The sequence below is a fragment of the Opisthocomus hoazin genome, chromosome 1 (genome assembly GCF_030867145.1).
Source record: "Opisthocomus hoazin isolate bOpiHoa1 chromosome 1, bOpiHoa1.hap1, whole genome shotgun sequence".
Taxonomy (NCBI): domain Eukaryota; kingdom Metazoa; phylum Chordata; class Aves; order Opisthocomiformes; family Opisthocomidae; genus Opisthocomus; species Opisthocomus hoazin.
This window is the reverse complement of record NC_134414.1, coordinates 64851969-64878640: the sequence shown is the minus strand read 5'-3', so window position 1 is coordinate 64878640 and position 26672 is coordinate 64851969. Positions and strand designations below refer to the sequence as shown.

The following is a 26672-nucleotide window of genomic DNA, read 5'->3' as shown; positions in this document are numbered from 1 at the left end:
ATGGAATTTAGTTTTGGAATTATTTTTATTATTTATGCAAAATGGCAATAACAGTCCTGAAAGAATTACTGTAGTATAATTAAAATAAGACAGATTCACAACCACCTGCGCATTTTAAGTGGATAAATTAGTAGAAGTAACTGAGAATGATCCACTTGCAGGAAAACATTCCCAAGATACGTCAAGATATTAGTAAAATTTTAAATTATTTTGGGCATTTCAATCTGAGGCCATTTGGGCCTCAATAAGAACTTCTATCATATTGAATTTTAACAGATATATGTATATTCTAAAATACGTGTTTGAAGAATGAGAAAATATTTACTCCATAAATTATACAGTTTTTTACAAACAGAAAATATCCAAACTTGTTTTCCGTTTTCTGAATTATGTTTTGGAAAAACAGAAGACCTGTTACCAATAATAAAAAGGTGTTTCAGCAGTACTGAACTGAAATATTTTAATACCTTTTATGTGATAGCCAGAAACAAGAGTCTCTCCTTATTTTTTGGTTAATGTTTATTTGTATACATATTCACCTCGTTATGAGTGGTTCGGAAGTATACCTTACAGTATGTGGTTTCTTTTTGTAGTTTTCTAATGAAATATCTCTTAATAGGGTAATGAGTTAGTGAAAGTTTTGTACTCAAAAATTGTGATTGATGGTGTGAGTGATGGTGTCCCTCCAAAGGAGTGTGTCTTCCTAGCAAAGGCTGGAGGATTCCTGCTGGTGTTGTGTGCTCTGAAGAAAGACTGCTGAATCAGTTTACAAGAAGATAGTTATAAAATATGTGCTTTGGGGTTTGCCATACCCCAAAGACATGCTTGCATTACTATATAATGTAGGAGGTGGTGTGAAATCTGCATCAGCAGATTATTCTACAAGAAGTTTTTAGGGGCTTACTTGCAAAGAAGAGCAAAAACCTAAAATGGCCAGGACTGTTGCTGTGGACTTTTTCAATTACAAATACAGAGAGGACAAGCACACTAGCAAGAATGGTTACACCAGAGGCTGAATTTTGAGTTTGTGCATTAAAGTGCCTTCTGCGCTAAAACAGACAAAAGCTAAAATCATTTTGAAACCATAAGTGCTTTACAAGAAGGCACAGTATGGGTTTTGGAACAAGCAGACCTCCTCCTTTCACTAATGCCTCTAAATTGCATGTTTTCACATGGTTTCCTGACAACAGTCAATAGGCACAAGCTCAGTGTTGCCATGGCTACAAATTTCACCCTTCTTTTGGCCATTGCAACTTCCCAAATGGACTGGCTTTCTCTCTAATAGTAAGTATAAAAATATAGATGTTTGCTATACTGTTCTTAACTGGTCTGCCAACTCTATCTTTGCACGTCTTTTTGGGCCGCACATATTGAGCCATGAGAAGAACAGGGGGTGGCTGGGACCCCTGAAGAAGGAACTAGGAGGGGGGCAGTGTCTGTTCAAAGGCATTGGTGTAAGATGGCCGCTAAGAAATTTTAGAATTCACTGCATGGAAAACAAAACATGTTGTTAGTGTCTCTGACTTCTGTGCCCCAGTTTCTCTTGGGTTTTGGGGCCATGTGTTGACTACTCAGTGTCTCAAATTACAAAGCTGGGAATGCTGCTCTTCTTTCAAATGGCTCAACACAAGATGAAAGCCAGGCCCAACTGATCTCCGCAGCAAAAATCCCCCTGTCTTCAGCAAAACCAGGACATCACTCCTAGCCTTGAGCTCAAGTTGTGAAATGTTGGTTCAGCCTGAGCATCATCCATTAAAAAGGCTGAATGATGTAGTCTTAATTCTCCAATGCAGTTGCAATCTCAGTGCCACTGCCACGTGTTTACAGGACAGCTACTCTTCTCTCAGGGTGTTATTGAGCACTCATGACTCTGTTAGGAGAAAAAGGTAAGTTTACACAGGTAGAACAGATTGCAAGCATTTCACAGTGCTGGCCTAAGTCCTGTTAGCTTTATTTGCGGAATTAACCCCACTGATTGTAGGACTACTGCCATGAATAAGGCTACTGGGATTTGGCCCATAATATTTTATGGACAAGTGGCAGTTACACGTCAAGTATGTTATAACTGTAAGTCGTAATTTGTGTGACACCACCCCTGTAAGAGTTGGACACGATATCAGAATTGGCACTTCGGCTCATGTGTTCCATCGAACTTTTGCCAATCTTCCACTATAAATAAAAAGGTAGTATGACTTCCATCATCAAAACAGCTAATTAAATAATAGGGCGTAAATACTCAAAGAAATTGACAGTCTTTTCTATAACACAAATTAATTCAGAAAATCACCATTTGCATAAATCTCTAAGTCTCATCTTCACAGATGTTGATTCTGTCAGCTAGTTGCATTTCAAATTAATTTTAAAATAAACAGTGGGAAATATACCTTTCAACTAAAAATAACTTGCTTCAAAGCAGATTGCTGGGTGCAAAGCACACGCTCTTTGTGCAGTGCTGTATTTTCTTAAAACTAATTTTTTTGTCATACATTGGACTAATGTTATAATAAAATGTTTAAATTATACTGAAAGGCCATTTTATATAACTATATGTTTTATGGACAACTGTTGTAGATGGAAGATTAGACTTTTATGATGTTAAAAGAATGTCTTTTCCAAATTAATCTAGTGCCGGTATTAATGAGAGGTCCACAACATTGTACTGGAAGTATGTTTATACCTTGAAGAATTAATTAAAATATGTATTTTTAAAAAGCAATAAACTATACTAATTTAGTGTGATTCAGAAGACGGGATACTGCACTAGTTCAGTTATCCAGTCCCTCAGGTGTTTCTAAATCCAGCAGTGGGGTGTATTACCTAATGTAGTGCGCACCTTGCGTTTCGGCACGGAGTGTCACAGCAGACAGATGTGACCACCGCTGCCCTGAGATGCTCGGAGCGTGGGGAAGCAGCGCCTGCCCCTCACAAAGGAGGGTTGTGAAGCTGTGTGGGGCACTGGCGGGGCAGTTGTCATCTTCACCCTCAGGCACCACTGGCAGCTATAAAGGAGGTTGAATTTGCTGCGTGTTTTATGCATGCTCCTCTGGCTGCTGAAGGGCTCTCCTGAGCTAAAGATCTGAGACCTTTCCTTCTCTGCAGGTCTTGCGTAGGGAGAGACATGAGGTATTTTGCAGAGCTAGATAACACTTGCTGGTGGATTTGGGGGCTTTTTTGGCAGAACCCTTATAATAATTTTTTGTAAGGAAAAGAATGACTAGTAAGAGTCTGCAGTTTTGGGTAGCGTAAGCAGTCTGCGTGTGCGGCTGTGAGGGGACACTAACCCAACGGGGTGGGGTCTCGGGGAGGACCTGGCCGCAGGTCAGCCCTGTGCTGGTTAGGGCCAAGCTTACTGGCAGGAACATGCAAGCGGAGGGCACAGTGCAAATTCCAGCCCCCCTCCTGGGGCTCTCCTAACACATGACACAGCAAAGATTTCAACTGACATAAAGGATTTACAGAAAGGTTGTTGCAAGCAGTTTTCTCTGTCTGCTACTTCTAGTTTATGCTACCTTTTGTTCTCTGTGGGATCTGTATGTTCAAAGGAAGGGTTGGGATGTTACATTTGGTCAAGATATTGCTGATGTAGAAATTAAAGTCATGCTTAACATCATCCCCCAAGGTGTGCAATTGCTCACTTGGATGCCCTGATCTGTTCTATGTACACCATAGCTTCACTTCTTGTGAGTGATTTGGACTTGTAGGCTTAATCATCTCTGAAAATTTGATTAGAGTGATTTAATTCTGAAAAGCAGCTGTAAAAATAGCTCTCAAACTCCGTGGTCTTAGCCTAACTGTGTTTATGCTTCTGTCTGCTCCAGAGAGTGCCACAGAACATAGCAGAAATAGGAAACTGAGCTGGATTCTGGTGTGGGTTTTTTGAGAGAGCCAACAGGCACATTTTTTACAAAGCCCTTGACAGCTAAATATTTGTGAGCCCTCTAACACAGTCAAAGTGCACAGGTCCTCCTCTGGACATCTGGAGACAACATGATCCAATTTGACTGCTTTAAAATGTGTGCTAGTTACAATGGACAGAGGAGAAAAAGCTTCAGTCCTAGCATCCTTATCAGTGGTCAGTGAAAGATGGTCAGACGCTGAGCTCGAGCACTGGCCTGCTGATACTGATGCTGCTTAGCTGTTAACTTGCTTCCTGCTTCCAGCGAACTCTCTCCAAGGCAGTCCCTGGGCACGAGCAGGGGAAGAAGTTCTCTCCAGCTGGGCACTCCAAAAGGCAGTGCCTTTTATGCAGTGCTTTACATAACAAGGTGCGCCAGATTACATCATCTCTGCCTTACCCAAGCCCTGCTACAGCACCCCAGCAAGCTTTGCACTTGCAGACCCTCCTTTCAAATTTTAGGCATATAGCATACACTCTTGATTTCATAACACAGAAACAGCATGTGGCAAGCTATGCCACATCCTTGTTATTATTTCAGATAGCTGGAACCAGCTGCTTGTCACCAAATATTAATGATGTGTTATCACCATAGGGACATCACATAGGGCCAGGAGGAGATGGAGGACCAAGTGCTAGATGCATGGGACATGGACAGTCTGCTCTAGAGTAAATTGGCCTACGTGGCAGGATAGAAATCACAGCCTAGAGTGGAGTCCCTTAAGGGTGTGGGTGTAACCTTAAGGGTCCTGTTTGCATTGGGAGAAACTGCTTAGAGAAAACATTGTTTTGTTTGAAAAACTCTGCAAATTTGATAAGGAGTCCAAGCAAAGTACTTGCCTGTAGTTAATATTAATAACATAAACTTGAAGTCTCCCCTCCAGTTGCTACTGGAGAGAGTCCAGCAGAGGGCTACGAGGATGATGAGGGGACTGGAACATCTCTCCTACGAGGAGAGGCTGAGGGAGCTGGGCTTGTTCAGCCTGAAGAAGAGAAGGCTGAGAGGGGACCCAATAAATGCTTACAAATATCTCAAGGGTGGGTGTCAGGAGGATGGGGCCAAGCTCTTTTCAGTAGTGCCCAGCGACAGGACAAGGGGCAATGGGCACAAACTGAAGCACAGGAAGTTCCGTCTGAACATGAGGAAGAACTTCTTCCCTCTGAGGGTGACGGAGCACTGGAACAGGCTGCCCAGGGAGGTTGTGGAGTCTCCTTCTCTGGAGATATTCAAGACCTGCCTGAACAAGGTCCTGTGCAGCCTGCTGTAGGTGACCCTGCTTCGGCAGAAGGGTTGGACTAGATGACCCACTGAGGTCCCTTCCAACCCCTAACCTCTGTGATTCTGTGATTCTGTAATTAGTTTTGCTGGCAGCTTTAAAATTTAGTTAGAACCCATTTTATTGTTTTTCAAGCACATGTTTATATATCTGCATGTTTTCAGCTTTTCCAGCGTGCATTTGGGCTTAAAGTCGAAGTGAAGGGCTCTCCAGGGACTGTTTTCTCATGGGTGTGACAAGAGTCCTGTTCTCTTTGTGCTAAGTGCATTATTGTGTTAATCTGCTGTTGCTGGGGGTGTCAGGCACACTGAGCGTAGATGTGTATGTCTTTATCATTGTGTCAACATTTCGAATTTGAGGAATGCTGTTATCTGGAAGCTGCATTGTTAACATCTTCAGTTTCTAACACTTTTTTGTTATATATTAAACTTCAGTAAGATACCAGCTTTGATCCTTGCTGTCTGGAAAGAGAGTACTTTTCCTGTCAGACAAAAGCAAAAGAGACTTGTGCAACAGTTTGTCCTCATTGAGAGACTGAAGACTGTCAAGATCCACACTTCACTTTGATACCATAGTCAAACTTCTGTGGCTGAGGCAGAGCACAGTCCTCAGTGTCTGTGTATGCTGTATATGTCACCGTCAGACATTGTGCATGTTGAGTTAGGTTCTGGTCTGTGCTGTAGGCTCAAGTTGGGGTTTCAAAGGTCTAAGATGTCTGGGTTCCAGGCTTATCTGGATTCATATATTCCTATCACCAAAGACAATTGGTTGAAACATTTCCGTTATTCTCTCTATTTTTGACATGTACCCCTGGTTTGTAGGGATTTGAAAATGTTACAGGAACAGTCCCACTAAGAATGCTATTTACAAAATGTATAGGGGAAGAATCTGACTGGCTGAAATGAGTGGAAGTGCTGGGACTTTGCCTTGTGTTGGTTAGTCTCAGCTGTGGGGTGCCTAGGATGCTGCTGCTATAAAGATAACATAAATGTATGGTGAAGTTTAATAATAACACTTTATTATAGGTATATTTATAGAGAGGTAACACAGAAAATAAGCATAATCAAAAAACACAATAAGTATAACATTCAGAACTATGATCTCTGATGCTCAGGGTATTTCTCCTATTTTGTCAGCCCTGGAGGAAACCAAAAAACTCTTCATATGGGCTAATGGAGCTAGGACTACGTTACAAGTTGCAGATTACAGTTCAGTCAAAAGTTAATCTATTTATTTCTCCTTTAGCTCTGGAATAGCATTTCACCTGACTTTAAAAGTTGAAATCAACTTGAGGAATGTGTCCGTAAAACCATATTCATATAATTTGTGAATTGTTAATATGTTTGTAATTCTTTTTCTTACAGGCGTTCATGTCGATGTTTCAGATTCTTACACAGGAAGGATGGGTGGATGTCATGGATCAGACACTGAATGCTGTAGGTCATATGTGGGCACCAGTAGTTGCTATTTATTTTATACTGTATCATCTTTTTGCTACTCTGGTAAGTCTTCACTTGCAAATGTGCTGTGTTTTTCTTTGTTTTGAATTATTCTCATAGCTGTTGTATTACTTATTTTTCTCAGCCAGTTAAAACTAATTGTGATGCTCATTTACAGCATAGAGAGTTTTAGGATTAGTTCTTTGATGTGGTAGAATTTACCCTTCAGCCATTTGGCATAAGGTGGTGAGCCTTTGTTCTGGTGTGAGGTGTTGTTCTTCATAAGATCCAAGTTACACTGCTCAACTAACAATACAATTGATATCTGTCTTGTGCCTCCACGGTTCTAATGACTGCAGAGTTAAGCAAGTGGTTTTATTTATCATGTAGAAGTGGTCTCCTCAGCTTCCATTGCATTCTCTTTGCAGCAGTAGTTAAAGTGAGAAGTGTAAAGCCTCAGGATATAAACTCTTAACTAGAAATTGCTCCTTTCCTTTCACCTGATGCAAAATCAATGCATGGAAAATATACGATATAGTATATCAAGCAATAAAAGGATGAGAACTAACAAAGCAGTTCCTGCACATGCATGAAAATGGGGATTCTATCTAAAAAAACATCTTTTCTGTGCGCATTGCAAATGAGGTGATTAAATTTTTGTATAGAAAATGGTAAGGAAAACAGTTTTTTTGATATCTTGTATCAATAAGGGCTTGGTACTGTATTTTGAATACCAACACAGAGAAAATACCGCAATCAGGGTAATAACTATTTTACGGACCCTTAATTCACTCCTACTTATGCTCATTTGGTATTTTGCATTCACTGCGGTTTTTGATGCACTTACTCCTATTTTCATTTTCTTCATTCCATTTTCTTTCTTTGCTCAGTTGTGTACTTGTGTACTTACGTAAGGTACTACCTGTATTTATACATTCTGTGTCAGCTTCCATCTACTTCTTTTACTTTACAGTATGTCCTATTTCACTCCTAAAGACTGAATAATGTGACTGTAATTGTGGGTGCAGTGGGTTCCCTCATATGGATTGGTATCTTGACCACTTTATAAATGGCATCAAAGTGCATTTGATGCTCTTAGAGCTGCTTAGCCAAATTAAAGTATAGGCCAAACAAATGTATGTATCAGCAGATATATCGGGCTTGTAATTTGCTCACAAGGCTCAGAGGATTTCTTCAGGTCTGGAAAAGCAACTTTTCATGCTGAAGTGATCTTTGAAACTCTTTGGGAAGTGAGGATAGAAAGCAAAAGGGAATTGAGTTTTGTTCATGGATTTGAAAGTAGTTACTGGTTAGAGAATCTTATTGCTGTTTTGCTGATTCTTCACCAAGAACATTGTCTGAACTGGAATCCATTTTTATCTCTTAGATGACCATGAAGCAAGTCTATAAAGTGACTTAGTGTCAGATGGCCTCTGTGCTAAAAATTTACACCTTAGTTGGGAAGTAACTTAGCTGTAAGAGCAATTTTAGTATTCTACTTTACGTTTCATGTTTTAGAAGAGTCATCTGGGACTTCTCCATTTTTTAACTCAAAGCACTTATTTTGCTAGAGCGAGGTCACTTTTCTGTACACCATCCTCAGTCCTTTTACAGGGAATTTGCATTTAAGTACACGGTCCTTGCTTTGCCTCGGATGTGTACACATTTCTTCTCATTCACCTGTGCAAATTTTACACGGATGAAGAAACTCTGCCAAGACAACTTTGGAGAATTACCTGGCCTTACGAACTTGTTAGTTTCAGTTCTAAGATCTTCCTCAGACCCTGGAAGAGATACACTATGTAGGGCAGAGTTGTCTGGAGGCAAAAGAAACTTAAAGAAAGAAAATAACATGGAATTAGTAAAGGAGCATGAAAATCGTTGGGCTGCTGCTAAAACCAGAGGGAAGAGTTCTAAGAATAAACAGCCATCAGTGAATAATAAGAGTGAAGTCGAATGAAGAAACAACTTTCACCAGCCAGAAGAGGGGGGAGGATTAGAATTGAGAAGTGATAATTGCAGGCATTTGGCAAAGCAGACTGTAAAGCCTTGGAAAGAAATGAATAGGTTTCACATTAGCAGGCAAAGAAAAGTTGAAGCTCAAAAACCAAAACCTCTGTTGGAAGCAAGGACTGTTATTAGTTGAGATGGCAGCAGAGGAAGTTAAACAAATAACAAGTTTGTGTTTAATTTTTCTTTTGTGATACATCATCTTTGGTTCTTGTTGAAAAAAAAAGTGAAAAGGCAGTTAATGAAAGCCTTGATGCCTTGATACATATCTGTGCATAAAGGGGTGATATATTTAATGAGCCCTGTACTTTTTAGTGTGGAACTGTACTTCGCTAACCAGTATGCTCTGAGCTGCGGGTACTGGAGTATCATAGACCGTATAGAGTATCTGAAGAAGAAAAACACCAATACTGTAAAATCGTGACAGAATGATAGCAAAACTGTTCATGAGCAATTAGGGATTGAAGTAGTTTGTGCCAGGGATTATGTCTTTTATCAGAATTCTGTCTTGCTTTGCCATTCTGAAGGCCATCTTAACTTCCGCTGTTCGTAGTAGCCAGATCATTGAAAACTGTATGAGGTGCTGTTTAAGTATGTGGCATATATAATATGCCTTTTCGAACAGCTGCAGGGAATTCTGTGTATTTCTAAGGCCAGTTTCCTATTAAAAGAACATTTCTTTTTCTGAACACTGACATTTTATAAGCTTATGAGTGAAAGTCCTTCCTGTGTCTTCTGTACCTTTACAGTTCATGGAGGGAAAGGGAATCCTGCTCTGGAACAAGGTCCAGACACCCAGCTCAGATGCAGTTAGAGTTCCAAACTCCTTGTCTGGTGTACTAAGCTACTTAAAAATAATACTGGGGAATAATTTTCCAGTATGATTGAGTGACAGGTAAACTTACACTTCATTTACAACAGTGGTGGACAGATATATCTGCTCTCGTTGTTACTCGGTTGTCCAAGACCACAGAAATATTTTAGCCCTGCGACTATTTTAGAAAAGAACTTAGATTCCTTCTGATATCTCTAGGAAATTGGTGCTTTCCTGTAGGAGCTCAGTATGTTTGAGGATGTTTGACTTGAACATCAGAGACTAAACCCTTGGCAGTTACTGACAGCTGTAAAGCTATGTATATAGAAATTTACTGCCTTAAGTTGCAAGTTGTCTAAAGATATGTGCTGAACGGTGGTGTCCTCCCTTGCCTGCATCCTGGCTTCCCTAGTTCTGTCTGCTTCTCGGCTATATCAGTCACATTTTCAGCTTCTGTGGCCTCTGGTCAGTATCTCTACACAAGAAAAATATAATAATCTGATATACACTTTTTTTCCTCTGGCATTCTTCCTCCTAGGGGCATATCTACACACTATTTAATTTATAGTAAAGGAAAGAGCATGAGTTTCCTATACTGTGGCTCCCAGAGCATGCAGGTAATAAGGCAGCTTGCTTTTCTTTCAAAGGGGAGTTAGCTACTTTGCACAGAGGTACTCTGAGCATTAAGCAAGTCCAGAAAGTAAATTAGTGTTAGGTGGCCACTGTGCCAGTAATTCACATTTTAATTGAAAAGCACCTTAGCTTTACAAGCTGTTTTACATTCTGCTTTGTGTTTCTTATTTATTATTATTTCTGATTAATTTAATTTTCTTTTCATGTGAAATACATTTGGATGGGTATATTGTTAAATACACATGAGGAATTGGTCATAAAACCTAGAATTCAGAATTCTTAAATTCATATAATAATTGTATGATAAGCTAAAAAAAAAATTTGCTACTTGCAAAATGGCTAGCAGACATATAGTGGCAGGTGATATTAGTTCAACAGATGTCAAGAGCAAGACTCCTATTTACATTAGTAGGGCCTTCATTTTCCATGCCATTTCAAAAGAAGGCAAGCTTTAACAAATAATTTACAATTGTTTTGTAGATTCTGCTCAGCTTGTTTGTTGCTGTTATTTTGGACAACTTGGAACTTGATGAAGATCTGAAGAAACTTAAACAAGTAAGAACATGTTTTTATTGTGCTTGGAAATAGTTTCAATAAAGCTTTACTTTACTGGTGTTTTTAATGGTAAAAGATGGGAAACACCTTCATCAAAATGAAGAGAATAGCAGTATTTTGTTAGATAATTGACCATCACACAATGTGAGGTAGAAATTAAGAGACTATAAGAGAGATTTAGAAATTCGTTCAAATGTTCAGTGAAAGTCAACTTAGATAGTCATGTAATTGAAATAATTTTTAAACACAGCTAGGTCATCTTTTTGCTTATCATCTAGTGAAAGATCTCCCTGCCCTTGGCAGAGGTGTTGGACTAGATGATAATTAAAGGTCCCTTCCTAAACAAGTCATGCTGTGATTCTCTATCGTACTTTATGAGCGCACCGTAGCAGCGCTTCAGGGGGGAGCACTGGCAAGGGTCTGCAGACAGGAAGGGGTAGAGGGGACAAGGTTGAATGTGCTAGGTGAGTGCTAAAGGCATGTGGCAAAGTTAACTTGCTTGATTGATTCTCCAGATTTGGGGACCATGGTTACCAAGAAGCCATTCTCTCATTCTTGAAGCCCCAAATGACAACTACATAAAACAAATGTAGTTAGAGAGTTCATGCTGGCCATTCTGACCTTGTGCACGAACCACCAGAGAGGAAGGTATCTGCAGCTTTTAAATAAATATATAGCTGTGTTTTAATCTGCACAAAGAGGAGCAAAATAGTCAGCATCTGCCTATTTCATGTATGAAATAGCAAATTGAGAGCTCAATATGTGGAAACCTGTTTTGTAATATTTGGGTTATAGCCTTCTTTCACCATTTATTTGATGGCTTTGTTCATCTTTCAGGTGCATCAGCAATTGTAGAATTATGTTCTTTCAGTTCTTGAAAAATAATCACAAGACAATTTAGTTATTTTACGTTGAACTGTTAGTTGAAACTAGTATGCCAAGTAACCACTCCCTTATTTTTCCTTGTATATTATTTTTCTTTCAGTTTTAAAATCGAAGTGATGTGTTTATTCATTTATTTTGTTTGTGTTTGTTGTATTCTTTTTCAACAGTCTTCTCATTTGTGGATTTAGAGATTGTATGTTTCATGTATGCTCACTGAATATGTAGAATGTGTTAAGCTAATATTGCTTCCCAATCTCCTGTTACTTCAAGGGACTGACAAATGACAATATTATATAGTTACTTTAAATTCATCTTTATAGAATTCAATCCAGATATCAATATTGCTTTTGTTGTTGCAGTATTAAATAGCAGTATATACTGCAAACTTGAAATAAGTTAAAAGGGCAGGTATTTTCTGCCACAAAAAAATGTAAGTACTGGATTTCAGTTCATCAGCTCACATAAGTGAAATGAGAGATCTTATAGATGATTTTGGGATGGCCACACAGTCTTGAGTATGCAAAGAGTGGACCTTATCAAGTTTATTCATTTTTCTCCTTGCCAGTCTCAAGGGGTAAATGATCTGAAATGAAAATGTCTCAGATGTATGGTAAACAATGTCATATCGTACTGATAATCTGATAGGAAAATTTTCACATCTGCATGAGTTAGGAGCACAAATCAACTTTCTGAAGTGAAGAGCTTAAGATACGAAATTCTGTGGCTTTTCTGTGAAACTAAGCAATTCATAAATCAGTTTAAAAGTCTACACCTTTGCTTCTGAAATGGCAGCAGCAGGAGTTTGTGTTTTAGCAGCCCACTCTGGAACTGGTGAACAAAAAGCAGTGATGAGAGGCCACCACTTGCAATGTTTGCCACTGTGTCAGCCTGAAATCTTGTTAGCCTGGTAGGAATCCTGTCTCTGTAACAGCAGTAGAGCACACTCAAGCAAAAGACATAAATAGAATTAAAAAACCCAAGTCCCTCAACTTCACAGCTTTGACACTGACAGCAGCATAACTGCATGAGTGTGGTGCTGGGCCAGAGTAAAACCTCTGCCTGAGTCACCAGACCTTCTAGCTACCCGGCAGCGTGGCACCATGGTGACATTGGTAGTCTGTTTCCATGACCCAATTGGATATTTAAACAGAGGACAGCACTTTGCTACTGCACATGCCAGTTTGGTTGACTGGCAAAATGGTCATTTTATATATGACCATATATATTATGCATAATGTATATGCATTGTACACCATTATGACATATAAAGATGTCCAAGGTGGCTGACGCTAGTTCACTTGTATTTATGCTTTTGGAATGCTGCTTTAAACAGTAGCCTCTCTTCAAAGACTATTACTCAGTACTACTGAATGTATTCCCTTCTGGTATTTTATCCAAACAAATTAATGTTAGACGAAGTGCTGTGTGTTTTAAAAATGCCTAAGGTGAAAGAATGTAAGAGGCCGGTTCTTGGAGCTGAATTATATGGAATTACAGGAATGATTGGATGACTGATTGTCTAGAACAGAAAAGGTTTCCTGTGGGGTAAATGTGATGGTATCACAGGCTCAGTGCCGATAGTGACTGTGCGCTGTTATACTGAAATATTGGCTGTCTTATCTCAGAAGATAAAGCAGAAAATGTTTTTAATTCAATGATATTTTGAATTCTCCACTAAAAAAATGGACTGTAAGAAGGAGGATTGTGAGGTAACTGTTAGGTTTTAATCGAGACCATTTCTATAAAGAAATATATCTATATTGCTGCAGAGAAAAATTTTTTACATCTATAATTAAAAGCTGAATGGTGTTCCAAGGGAGGAGTCAAATAATTCAAACTGTTAATGTAAAGTATATTCACTGGTGGAAAATGGTGAAACTGTAATGCTCTCAAAAGTATTTCCATCCTCATGTTTGCATTTTTTCCCTGTCTAGAACGACTGTAAAGCGTGAGGCCCACAGCATTGTCAAATGGTGAATTATTGAATGCTTTTCAAGGAAAGCAGGAGAATGTATTTAGGACAGAAATCACACCTAGCTAATAATCCCTTTTGGGATGTGTCCTTCTTAATTAGGACTTAATTCATTTTCTTGAACTTCATAAGAAAAATAATATTACTCTTTCAGATCATTGCGAAAGAACTAATTAGTTAATATTTGCAATGTAATCTAAAAAGTAAAGTGATACGTAAACACTTGGTATTCGTGTTGGTTCAGTTGGTTTAAATATGAATAAATCAAAGAAAAAATACATTAAATTACTAGGAGATTATAAGTGAGATGGTGAAATAATGTATTTAAAAGCTAGTAAACTTTTAGAATTGAATTTACCAGTGGAAACTTAGTTAAGAATGTACATCGTGATTCAGTTTTTAATTACGGCATTACATATTATTCTTTCCAAAAGTCTGGCCTCATTTAGTGCAAAGAGTAGATAGAGCTCACTTTAGTAAGGCAGTAGTCAATATTTTTTCTTGTTATTGTGCAATGTGTGATCCCTGTGCATTATTTATTGCACAGCATTAGAGCTTTGCTACGAAGGTAAAACTATTAATGTCCTTCCTGACTTTTTTATTGTACCTCTCGTAAGTATCTAGAAGAAACATAAAACTTATAAAGGATTAATTAAAGTGATTTACTTAGCACCACAGGCACACACAGGAAAAGAATCTGTTTTTCCGAGACACCGTTCAGCTGGTTTAAGAACAGAATCATTCTTTGTATTCCTACAGCTCCATTTGTTCGCAGTACATCTCCCATGTTCTGCCACTTGTCTCATCCTCTCTGCTATGTCACAGAATCATAGAATCATACAATCGTTAAGGCTGGAAAAGACCTCTAAGATCATAAAGTTCAACCATCAACCCAACACCACCATGCCTGCTAAACCATATCCTGAAGTACCACATCTGCATGTTTTTTGAAAACCTCCAGGGATGGTGACTCCACCACCTCCCTGGGCAGCCTGTTCCAATGCCTGACCACTCTTTCAGTAATGAAATTTTTCCTAATATTCAATCTAAACCTCCCCTGATGCAACTTGAGGCCATTGTCTCTCGTCCTATCACTAGTGAGTTGGGAGAAGAGACCAACACCTGCCTCACTACAACCTCCTTTCAGGTAGTTGTAGAGATCAATAAGGTCCCCCCTCAGCCTCTTCCAGACTAAACAACCTCAGTTCCCTCAGCCATTCCTCAGAAGACTTGTTCTCTAGACCCCTCACCAGCCTTGTTGCCCTTCTCTGGACATGCTCCAGCAACTTAACGTCTTAGTTGTAGTGAGGGGCCCAAAACTGAACATAGTACTCCAGGTGCAGCCTCACCAGTGCCGAGTACAGGGGCACGATCACCTCCCTGCTCCTGCTGGCCACACTGTTCCTGATACAAGCCAGGATGCCGTTGGCCTTCTTGGCCACCTGGGCACACTGCTGGCTCATGTTCAGCTGGCAGTCGACGAACACCCCAAGGTCATTTTCCTCCATGCAGCTTTCCATCCTCTCTTCCCCAAGCCTGTAGCATTGCATGGGGTTACTGTGACCCAAGTGCAGGACCCGGCATTTGGCCTTGTTGAACCTCATACAGCTGGCCTCGGCCCATAGATCCAGCCTGTCCAGATCCCTCTGCAGAGCCTTCCTACCATCAAGCAGATCTACACTCCTGCCCAACTTGGTGTCATCTGCAAACTTACTGAGGGAGCACTCAATCCCCTCATCCAGATCATTGATAAAGATGTTAAACAAGACTGGACCCGAAACTGAGCCCTAGGGGACACCACTTGTGACCGGCTTCCAGCTGGATTGAACTCCCTTCACCACCACTGTCTGGGCTCAGCCATTCAGCCAATTTTTTATCCAGTGGAGCGTGCACCTATCCAAACCATGAGCAGCTAGTTTCTCCAGGAGGATGCTGTGGGGAACAGTGTCAGAGGCCTTGCTGAAGTCCAGGTAGACAACATCCACAGCCTTTCTCTCACCCACTAGGCAGGTCACCTGGTCATAGAAGATCAGGTTGGTCAATGTCTGCCATGATAGCTCAAGTCAAGTGAAAAGGGGTTGTACTATAGCTCATAGCCACAATAAACTTGATCCTCTGCAGCAATCCAGACTGACCCTAACACACAACTTAGTCTTCAGGTATGAGGCTGATCCTGCTCATCTTCCCATGAGGCCCCTTTCCGTGGTGTTCGGTGCATCAGTCATATGGATGATACCAATCTTAGGCACAAGAAATCTGTCAGCTACAATCTTAACTTCCTTCTCTTTTATTCCTGTCTTCTCCACCCTCTCCAGAAACTGTTGCCCCAAACTTATAAAGAAACTGGAAGGATTTCTTTGATTTCTTTTGCCTTTTGTGACAAGGTTTGGACTTTCTTTTTAGAAATTCAGTAGTCTTAGCGGATTGTGAAGCATGACTTTCCTTTACAGCAGATGTGTTAGCTTTTCCCATTATATTTTCCATGTATTTACTAATTCTGTTGTTACGACATTTCTATTCAGTTTGCCTAGATATGAAGTCAGACTGATTAACTTGTAATTTCCCATGCTCTGTCCTGAAGCTCTTTTTTAAAGTTAGTCACATTTGCTACTTTCCTGTCTCTAGCTACCAAGTTTATTTAGGTGACAAGTTATTCACCACCACTAGCATGTCAGCGTTGTTATATCTGAGATCCTTTAGAAGTCTTGAGTGGGTGTTATCAGATCTTGGAAAGTAACATATTGACCTTGTGTCAGTTATCTTCCAGAAGCTTTTCTCCTGACATTTTAGTTGCAGATTAGTTTTCAGCACGGCTTAGGGTCTTTTTTGACCTCCTCTGTGGTCAACACAATTTATTTTGCTTTCTTGCTTTAGTTTTATTTTTCTGAACACTCTTGATTAATAGTCTGTTGCTCTTTTAGACTCTGTGAATCTTGCTGCTTTCTGTATGTTCTTAAAATCTTCATTATTAGATTTTATTTCTTTAAAAAGTAGTCCCTCAAAATCTTTCCATATCTGCCATGTTATTATTTTATTAAAAAATTGCCAAAATTTATTCTTTTTTCTCTATTCTTTGCTTATCACATGGCTTCCCTTTCTGAAACATATGCACTCTACTTTTAAAAGCCTTCTTTGCACTCCAGTTGACATTGCTGGCCTTACTGACCTTCTTGAAGTTTTTCTGTAGGTGGTAGATGTGTTCTGTGCTTCTAAAACAGGGTATTTAAAGTTACTCCATTCACTCCTCCTCCCCGTTTCTGTAATTTGGCTATTCCTTTAAATATCTTTTCAAAAGCTTTGTGATTTTACATAATTAATTTTTACATTTAAATTCAATGTAGTAGATGGTTTTGACCTGCTACCTATAAAAAAATTTCTGAATTTAATAGCATTTTTATCACTGTTACAGAATAGCTTTTTGATATTTATTTTATAACGTAGAGCTTGCTTAGTACTGAACCATGAGGTGCTTCTTCACCTAGGTGTTCTCTGACTATATAGTTTAGTGAGGAATCACGAGTAAAAACTTAATCTCTTTCTCCTACCCTTTCCTAAACATATATGAGGATAAACAAAGGCTTCCCACTAGTATTACTGCTCGTCTTCAGGCCTTTTATACTACTTTGCGTATTGAGTTTACTGTCTAATCCTCATCTACACGTATGTAGAATATTTCTTCCAGTTAGGCATGCAGTTTCAATACAGAGGGGACCTATGCTGTTTGTATATGTATTTAACTGATTCACTTTATTGACTGTAGATTTTCTGTAACAAATATCACCAATCTTTCTTTCACTGGTGCAGCATACTGTCAGTCTGGATAATGCATTGCTTGGTTCTGCATATTCTGATTCTGTCAGATCCTACTGCTTGTTACTTCTACCAAGTTTCTGAGATGTCTTTTCTGTCAGCATTGTGGGTTTTTTTAATAACAGGAATTCTAGTTCAATCATGTTATTTTTTAGGGTTCTCCTATTAGTATAAAAGCCTGTATATGTGTTGTTCTTGTCTAGTTTTATGTCCCCTCCTTAACACGGCTTTGTTTATGTTTTACTGTTTCCTATCAGAATTTTGTAAACTTCTAGGATTCCCACAACCTCGTTCTGTACAGAGAAACTCACTTTTACCATGTCTATTACTCCATTTTGGGCTTCCTCTACTGTTTTAGTACCTGGTCCCTGAAATAGTTTTTGCAGCCAGTCAAGTTAATTTGAAATGTTACGGAGTTTTAAACTTCATCCCACTTCATTAATATATTACAAAGTTGTATATGCAGTTTGAAATATTCATGCAGGTTTGCTTCTCTAGGCATTGAAGAGAAGTGGATACCTTTGGAGGGCAATTTTTAGGGAGGTATGTTTTTTTGTAAGGTGACCACAAGAAAATTAGAATTTGAAAATTTTGAAATCATATTATTATAGTAATTATATTACGCGAGCTGTATGAATTATCTTTCCTTTACCTGCAGCATAGTTTGTAGTTTACAGCAATGACACCTGCATGACACTACTTCTCAAGTGTCTGTCCCAGCTTCCCTGGTACCATACAAAGTGGATCCCTTCTAAGCTTACACAATTTAAGAAGAAAGATTTTCTTGTGGAATAGTAATGAAAAGATAGAAAACAGAAGGTAGGGAGGAATGATTGTTTTTAATAATAAAGGAAAGGTACCAGTAGAATTCCATCGAGATCTTGGCTGGGACCTGTACTGCTCACTATTTGTAAGTTATCTACAAAATGCGGTGAATAGTGAGATGACAGGGTTTGCTGATGATGCAAAGTAGAGGCATGCAAAATTAAAGCTGACTGTGAACCATTCATATTTTGTGTCTGAGAAAATGTCTGACTAAATGTAATGTCAGTAAATACACATAGAGAAGAAGCCTACTAGATACATGAACGTAGGTTTTAATTAAGCTATTATCAGTCCAGAAATATTTTTGAGTTGTTATAAATATTCTCTATCCTATCAGTTCAGTGCTTACCAAAACAGAAGGCAAACACATTGTTAAAAGTTACTAGAAAAAAATGTTAAACAGAAATGAAAATGTTCCTGTTCTGCTGTATACATCCAAGATGCTTCCATGTCTTGAATACTGCATGCAGATAACATCACACCATCTTTTTAAAAACAAGATATAATAAACTTAGAAAATGTGCAGAAAAGGATAATGTAAATAGAGGTGACTGTGAAGAAAGCTAAGACAGAGTTGTATGAAATGGCAAAATGTGTGAGAAGTTGAACAGGAGAAGACTATTTTACATCTTCCACCATAAGAAAATGAAAGAACACTCAGTCAAATCAAATTGGTTTAGTTTTAAGGCAAATGAAGGGAATAAAAATCCTGTAAGGGCTGATAGTTTAGATGTAGCTCTCAGCCTCAGACGTTGTCAAAGCTAGGAAAGCACGCAGGAAGTATAATTGCTCTGTGCTTGATCTGTTCTTACACTTATTTCTCAGACACCTTCTGCTGGTCCTTGTAAGAGAGAGGCTTCTGGTGATGTGGACCTTTGATCTAACCCGGTGCGCGCATTCTTACACCCCTAATGTTCCATGATCTGAATGGGATTTCAGAAGCAATTTGCAAATAGTGTAAGGATTAACTAAATTCTTGTAGCCCATTGATGGCTAAAACCGTAGGTGCCACCAATTTACTGAGTTCTGTTTCCACAAGGGAAAGAGCAAGCATCTCAAGCATCTCTGAGTATAAGCAGTGACCTAACTTCCTTGGCCGTGCAATCTTACTTCTGCAGTCCTATTTCCTGGAATTCCACAGTTAGAATATATAAACTTTTAACAGTATTAAAATATAAAATTTTCTTGATTTGCCGTATGCTTATGATAACAACCCCAGTTTACCTCACTAACTTTGGAGGGTTTATCTTACAGCTTATGTCAGACAAGATTCTTGTGTCCGCGTTTTGCTACTGGAGAATCAAAGCTGGAACAGTGACATCTCTGGGTTCATACGCAAATTCCCAGTATGGGGAGGAATCAAACAGAGTGTGTTCTAATGCTTAGGTGTCTCCAGTCAGTCATCCACTTTAAATTGTTGAAATCTCACATAAGTGTAGTTCTGCTGCTTCAAAGGAATATTCCCTTAAGGAAGATCAGATCTTTGTCATATCACACGTGTACTGTCTGTGCTCACTAGTGCACACTCACAACATGAGTACAGATGGCATTCATTACTAAAACTATTTTCCCAATACATGGCTTACTACCTAGCAACAGGCATGCTTGGAGGAGTAAACAGGAGTATGCAGTAGGGACATTCTTCTACTTTAATGAAATTCTCACTCTCACCAGTGAAGGTGCTTGTCAGATGTACATGCTTCTTTCCCTCCAGTTCTGCCTAACACCATGAAATATATGCAAGATTTTTATCCCCTTGAATCTGTATCAAAGCAGCAAATGCAGGAGGCTGCAGAGGTATATATATCTACTTAAATTATATATATTTTTTAAAAAGTTCTGCCTTTAGAATGGTATTATTTTGCCTCTGTGCTTTTAAAAATAGCAGATGCTTACCATGTTCATGTTCTCTTTTTTAGATCTCATTTTTAACTCTTTGATGTTCAAAATAGAAACTTTCATAAACAAAGAAGCTTGGAGACAGCGATAGCTCCTTTGCTGGTTTTGTCTGTTGAGATCAGTTCTTGTTTTCAACAATGATTAATGTCTGAACAGCTCAATTTGATGTCGGTGGTTCAGGGTTGGGTTTTGAAATGCTTAGAAGCTTTGGAAAAAAGAGACAATTCAACAAATGTTGGTGGTCTTGACAGGACTTTTACAGCCAAAGCATAAAAGGAAAGCATCAGGCAATCTGTCTGATAAGAAGGAGCAACTGCAGTAGAAGAAAGTTAACTGGAGTTTGGGTGCTGTCAAAAATGGCAGAACTATCGTGGAATCTAATTCCATAACACTCTTCTTTTTTTGGCGGGGGCGGGGGGGGGGGCATGGGGAGATCCAGTACCACGTAGTTGTCCAGAACTCCAGCAGCAGGGTACAGAGGTCTTTGAAAAGAATAAGAATAATAATAAAAAAGTGTTCATTTTTAGGTGTTAATCCTTCTGGTTTTAAACTCTGCCCTGTTTTTTCTGGTTTTGTTGTCAGGGAAACAGCAATTAACACCTTTTTTTCCCTCACTAAGCAGTTACTTCTGCTTCTTTACTACTCTGTTTAGTACTTTAGGTTAGAAAATCACTGATTTATAATGAGACTTTTGGCCTCCTAGTATCCAAAGGGAGAGTGATGTTTTCTGAACATTGTACAAGATAATTCTGGCACAAATATTCTAAATATGAATTTGATACTGCTCCCCTTTCACTAAAGAATGCGTGAGTGAAATTTTGGTTAATGTCAGTCAAGACAAAGCGTTAGCCTCTAAAGAGATTGTGCTGAGTCCTTCTACATTTTTCTCTAAAGTAGAATGAATTCGAATAAAAGATTCAAACCAGGCATTTATATTAAGTAGAATCAAATATTTTTTTTTCAGTGTTGCAGGAATCTGGTCTCCGTAGTACCCTGTTGATTTTAGGAGGGTCACAAATACTCAGTTGCTTGTAGAGTTGGAATTTTCATTAAACTAAAGCAGTATTCACATGCCAGACAATTCAAACTTACATCCACAGAACAAACATAATTTTTCTTTTACTGTTATTGCTGTAGTTGTCTGTAAGCTGGAGAGAAGAGGTACAGTTTGTAGCTTGGATCTTAAATTCATGTGCAATCAGCTGTTGATTACACAATTATTATTTTGATGCAGTTAAAAAATATTTCCAGTGTCTGTGCTTTTCATATATAACTTAGAGCAATTACATTCACATTTTTAAACCATGTAAAAGAAATCTCCCAAGAATAAAAAACTTTGTGCATTTAAAAAAAATGCAGTTATTTTTAAGAAAGAAGTAAGAGTGTATCTTCTGACATACACTGAAAAAAATAAATCATGAGAATTTTGTGTGCTTAGGCAGTAAGCAGCATAACAAAAATTTTTAATGCTTCTATAGTTAATCCAGCACCCAGAAGTCTAGAAGCAACTGTCCTTAAGTTTTAGAACAATTATATACGAAGAAAAAAATTCTCATTCTTTTAGCTAAAGGTTGGAATTTTCTAAAATGTCAAAGGATAGGATTCATGTCACCTGTTAGCCATGCAAAAAGTTAGAGAAGTAGCCTAAGCTAGTCATCTGAACTTGCCTGTAGTCATAGTTACCCTCCAGGGAATGATTCATCCCATCTAAGTTGGGTGTTCTCTTTTTCTATTACAGAGTCAGTCTAGACAACTAATTAGGCAAAATGTCTGGCTTTCAGTGGATAAAGTTAAATGACATGAATCTCCAACTTTAATGAACTAGGAACCCACTTTCACTGACGTTTAATTATATGGGTTCTTTTACATTACTGAGGCCCAAACTCACGGTAGGTAGCACTAGGCATTTTACTGAAGTTCCTGGGTTTGGGATCCTAATTTAAGTTAGGCATTTAGATGATAATGGCAAGAAAGAAGGTTGAAAGTCAATATTCAAAGCTGATCATCTCGCTTCACCTGCAGCAGAGAACTAATTCCTCCTTTGTGAACTTAGGTTCATTAAACATCGGGTCCCTGGCATTGGCGCTTCAGTGAGTTTTCTAAAGGTGCATGGTGCGAATCCAGCAGGATCTTTGCCAAAGTTCCTGACTTCGACCCAGGTTGGCTCGGGAGGAAATACAGGCCCTGGCTCACTTGTGGAGCTAAAGGTGTGCTCAGGGGGAAAAGCAGTGCACGGTGTGAAACCATTCACCATTTGCTGGGGGAATATGTCAGAAATGTGGTTCTCACACACTTCACTAGCAAGTTTTTGTAGTTATGTTTGGTCTTAAAAGACAAAGATACAAAGAATTGCTTCCCCAGAGAATAAGGCTCTCACTGCACTGCCAATGATGTTGAGGATATCTGTCTTATATTCCCTGCAATGATATGTTAGCCAGTGTAGCTGCCGCAATATCAAGTTACTGGGATTTTTTTTTTTTTATTTACTGTGGAGCTCCAGTATTCATCTTCTCAATATGCTCAGCACCTTTCTCCCCTCAGCTATCATGTTATAGTTCCCATTTTCTCAGTAATTCGTTCTTTTTCTTTCATATCCAGACACAGTTAATGCGGTCTTTTGTTTACATTAGATCACACATTTGTTACTGCAGTAGTCACTTCCTCACGATCATTATCAAAGGAATTTACCCATCCTCCCATTGCTGGAAATTTGCAAAACAACCATGTGTTTATTAAGAGAGGCTCCATAAATTCACGGATGTAGCACTGGTTTGCGTGAAATGTTTCAAGGTGTCTCTCCTTTTTAAAGTTGGCTCTTGCTCTGGGAATGATCACTACTCTCTTTCGGACTAAAACATCCTTCTAAAAATTGATTATCAGTGTTTTTGTCTCCAGGGCATATACACAGTGCTGAAATTTTGTGATGCAAAAAGAAAGCTTTCACACAAACTAGGTTCCCAACATGAAATTTATACTGGCAAAGACATAAAAATGAGCAATAAACTGATCTTTTCCAGAACTATTTACAGAAGTCAGGTCTGCAGCCTCATCTTCCATTAGTGTTTTTGTCTCTCTCACACATAGCATGTTTCTGCTTTCAGTGCTGGGGATGGTTGCAAATTTTAACTCATTTTCACATTTGAGTTTTTTTTGTTGTCGTTCTGTTGAAATCGGATGAACAGGAAGAAAAGGCCAAGGTTTTGCTACTGACATCTTCAGTATACATTCATGATGTTTGCTGAAGCTGCCTGTCTGTATATTTACACCTTTCCAGTTTTGAGTTGCTTTTTTAACTGTTTCAAGATACTAAGCTGTGAAATTTGATTTCCATACACTCTTGCCCTCCGGATATTCATCATCTCTTCATGTAAAGCAGTTCTAACAACTGAAACACAGCTCACTGGTTTTCTAGCTAGTGAAAATACATGCTATTTTTATAGCTTCTGCTAGACCCTCCTGCTGCATCTTTTTGTATTATTATCTGCAGAACAAATGAAGAAAGCAACCTGAACTAAGTGCCCTGATTACTTTTCTTTCACTTTTTACTGTGAACTTCTAAGAAAAAATATTTCTGTGTTGATCCTTACCTTTGTTTTGGTCCAGAAATCTTCACAATTAAACCCCTGTGGGAGATTTGCTGAACTGAGGGCTAACAAAGTGATTTACTCAGCAGAACTGGTCATGGGGAGAAGATAAGTCAAAATCTGACTGTCCGCCAAACTGAAGCTCATATGCTCCAGTACTATGAGTGTAGCCAAGAAGTTCTACCTAAGCCTGGTCCCAGTAGGAGAAGGAAGTCTAGGTTGTATGGTCTGAAGGATAGTTGAAATGGGATGCCTGAAACAATACGAAAGTAAAAGCTTTTCCTTAATGTGGATTTGGGAATCGAGAAAATATACTTACACACTGTAAGAGAGCTCTAAAAAGCAATTATTTTAATCTCTGTTAAAATGAAAGCACAGAAACTAAGGTTCTATGTGGCTTTTTCTCCCCAGTGCAGAACCCTGGTTTCTCACAGAACATGTTTACATGGCAGCTAGCCAGTGGTCTTGCACTGCTCGCCACGCTGTGATGCATGACTTTTTGAAAGCAAACTACTTTCCTTTTGGGAGGGAAGTGACTGTTTGGAAAGCAGGCCATTTTAGAGGACTGTGCTAGGGAAAAGAAAATAAAGTATTGGAAGAGTCCTTGATCCTCCCTTTCTCCCTATGATGAAAACCAAACCATAAACAATTCAGATTTTGGAGGAAAGCAGTTACACAGCTATCTGCAGTGCAAACCATCTGTGATTTGATATTTAAAGTGCAAGAGCCTGCATTATTCTGAAACCAGAACATGTGCAGTATTGAAGCTTGAAGCAGTTGGCACTTTTACCAATGTTACCCCAAACAAAGAAGTTGTATTGAACAAGGTAGCTGTATGCAATAGCCTATTGTTTCAGAATGCTCCTTATGTGAAGTATATGCCTTTGGGTCTGGATAGTCATACTGATAACAGAAGAGGAAAATGTGATGTTTTCATTGGTTCCCTACATGTCTTAAGTAAGTTCCTGATGTATGTCAACTAACTCTGGGTTCATGAGAAGATTTAGATGAGCTGAGAGGAAACAAGCTGCTTGCAACAGCTGCAAGCAGTTTTAAGACTTGCCAGAGCTACTCTAGGAACCAAAACTGTTAATGCCGGCTGTCATTGTTGATCTCTAAATTGGGATATCAACAGATCTACATAAAGCACCTCTAAAAAGACTTTCCAGTGACAGGTCTTATCCACTTACCTCGTCCTATGAAGATATTGTAGGCTTAGATTAAAGCCATTCAAGAAGCAAGGGACACCAAATTTTCATGGAATATACAGGATGCAGGCCTCCACAGCATAAAACTGTACCTCAGCTCTGTGGTTCTGGACTGTCCTTTATCCTATTCCTCTTCCTCTAGTTGTTTTTCTTCTTCTTGTTTAAAAACTTGGTGAATCTCTCTTAAAATTCTTACAATATATTTCGATTTTAAATTATGAGAAGAAAAAGGTATTCTGGTTCAGTTCTAGGAGATCAAACTTTCCCAGTTCATTTACTGAAGCTGTAGCTTACACAGGAGCTCAGGAGTTATAAAAAATTCTTACTAGAAGATTTTCTCTGAGTGCCATAACGTAGTCTTTATTTATATTTGGCACCACTTATATTTTCTTTCAAAATGTGTCTGTCTTCAAAGCTGACTTGAAAGTCTGTAATGCATTAAAGTACTAGTAAAAAAAGTAGAAAAATTCTTGTGGAAACTTATTGGGTGTTGCAATGTGTACGAGATGGTAAGAGTTTCAACAGATACTTTTTTTTAACTTAAGGTGTTACTGAGAATGCATGTCCTTATGCATATGCATGGGGCTTTCACTGACTCTCCCTAACCTCACAGTGATGTGGCAATTTGGATTAAGCATGAGCAGGGGCTGGGAGAAAGTTATAAGGTCATTCACGTTGAGATGGCTGTTGTTTTCTATTTTCCAGTGTATAACAACTAAATTTTCTTTATCTTGTTAGTGTTACCTTGAAAATGAATAGCGCCTATTCTGGCTTTGTATAATACTGTTCTCTCAAACCTCCTCTGTGTTATACATGCATATGTGCACGCACACGTATGTCTCCTATAGTTTGCGGTTAGGCACCCCACTAACTAAAAAACAGTTATATCTGCCACTGCAAAATAGTAAGGCAGACTTGTTGATGCAAGTGAAGCTGACAGGAGCTTCAACATTAACTTCAACAGAATGAAGTTGTATAAAGCTAAGGTGAACTGCAGTACAAACTATATAATGATCATCATCTCTGCTCGGTATGACTTTGTGTAGAAATCGAGTCTGTTAGTTCAAGGTCCCCTGAGGGCAACTGAAATTAATATAATTCAAAATGAAGCTTCCTATCCACCAGAGGAAGCGTAATATGAATTGGAAGGATAATGTTACGTAGCCATCACAATATTTGGCGTGTGCTGGCCATCACAGTGCAGCAATGCTGCATTCCTATTTGCACAGTGTTTCAGTAAAATTTTCACACAGTGATCAAGTAGTAGTTAAGATTTCTGAATTAAGTTGCCAGCTATCATGTCACTGACTTTTTATGTCAAGTACAACCTTAGGACAACATTGCATCATCATTACCACTGCAGTCTTCCAGGACTATCCTCACTACATCATGCCCAACAGAGCAAAAGTGACCCCTTGCATGGTTTCAGATAACAAGGATGACCCATGGGCCTGATTTCATCTTTTCATTTCTTCCACTCCTTTCCCACTACCCCTTTTCATTCCTGAGCTCCAAAAAGGCTTTCAGTGTCCCTGCGAAATCAGGGGAGAAAGGGTTTATTTTCTTGAGACCTGGCTTTGTTTTTTAATTTGGGCAGGTCACTAAGGACCAGTCCTTACTTCTGTGGAGGCCTCTTACTGTCACATAAAAGCATAAAGCAAGTTCAATATGAGTGAAATGCTAGCCTTTCACTTCCATATTTAGCAAACTGCGTCAACAGTAATTCTTCCAGTCCAATCTTCCTGTGTCTTGGTGAATTCAGATTCTAACTTCATGAAGACAGATGACGCCTGTTTACAGTGTGTTGATACAGCATGTGGTCTCAGGCTCTGCTGAAACCTCTAAGCACTACTGTAATATCCACAA

The 26672-nt window shown here is 38.9% G+C and overlaps 1 protein-coding gene across 6 annotated transcripts in view; it reads left to right on the top strand.

Annotated features, from left to right (window-relative positions):
* NALCN (sodium leak channel, non-selective) overlaps positions 1 to 26672 on the top strand; it is a 248133-nt gene that overhangs the window by 141151 nt on the left and 80310 nt on the right. For all 6 annotated transcript variants that reach the window (XM_075424290.1, XM_075424306.1, XM_075424274.1 and 3 more), the window contains 2 exons: positions 6537 to 6674; positions 10549 to 10623. In XM_075424290.1, coding sequence (XP_075280405.1) covers positions 6537 to 6674; positions 10549 to 10623 — 213 coding nt within the window. The remainder of the gene's footprint in view (positions 1 to 6536; positions 6675 to 10548; positions 10624 to 26672) is intronic.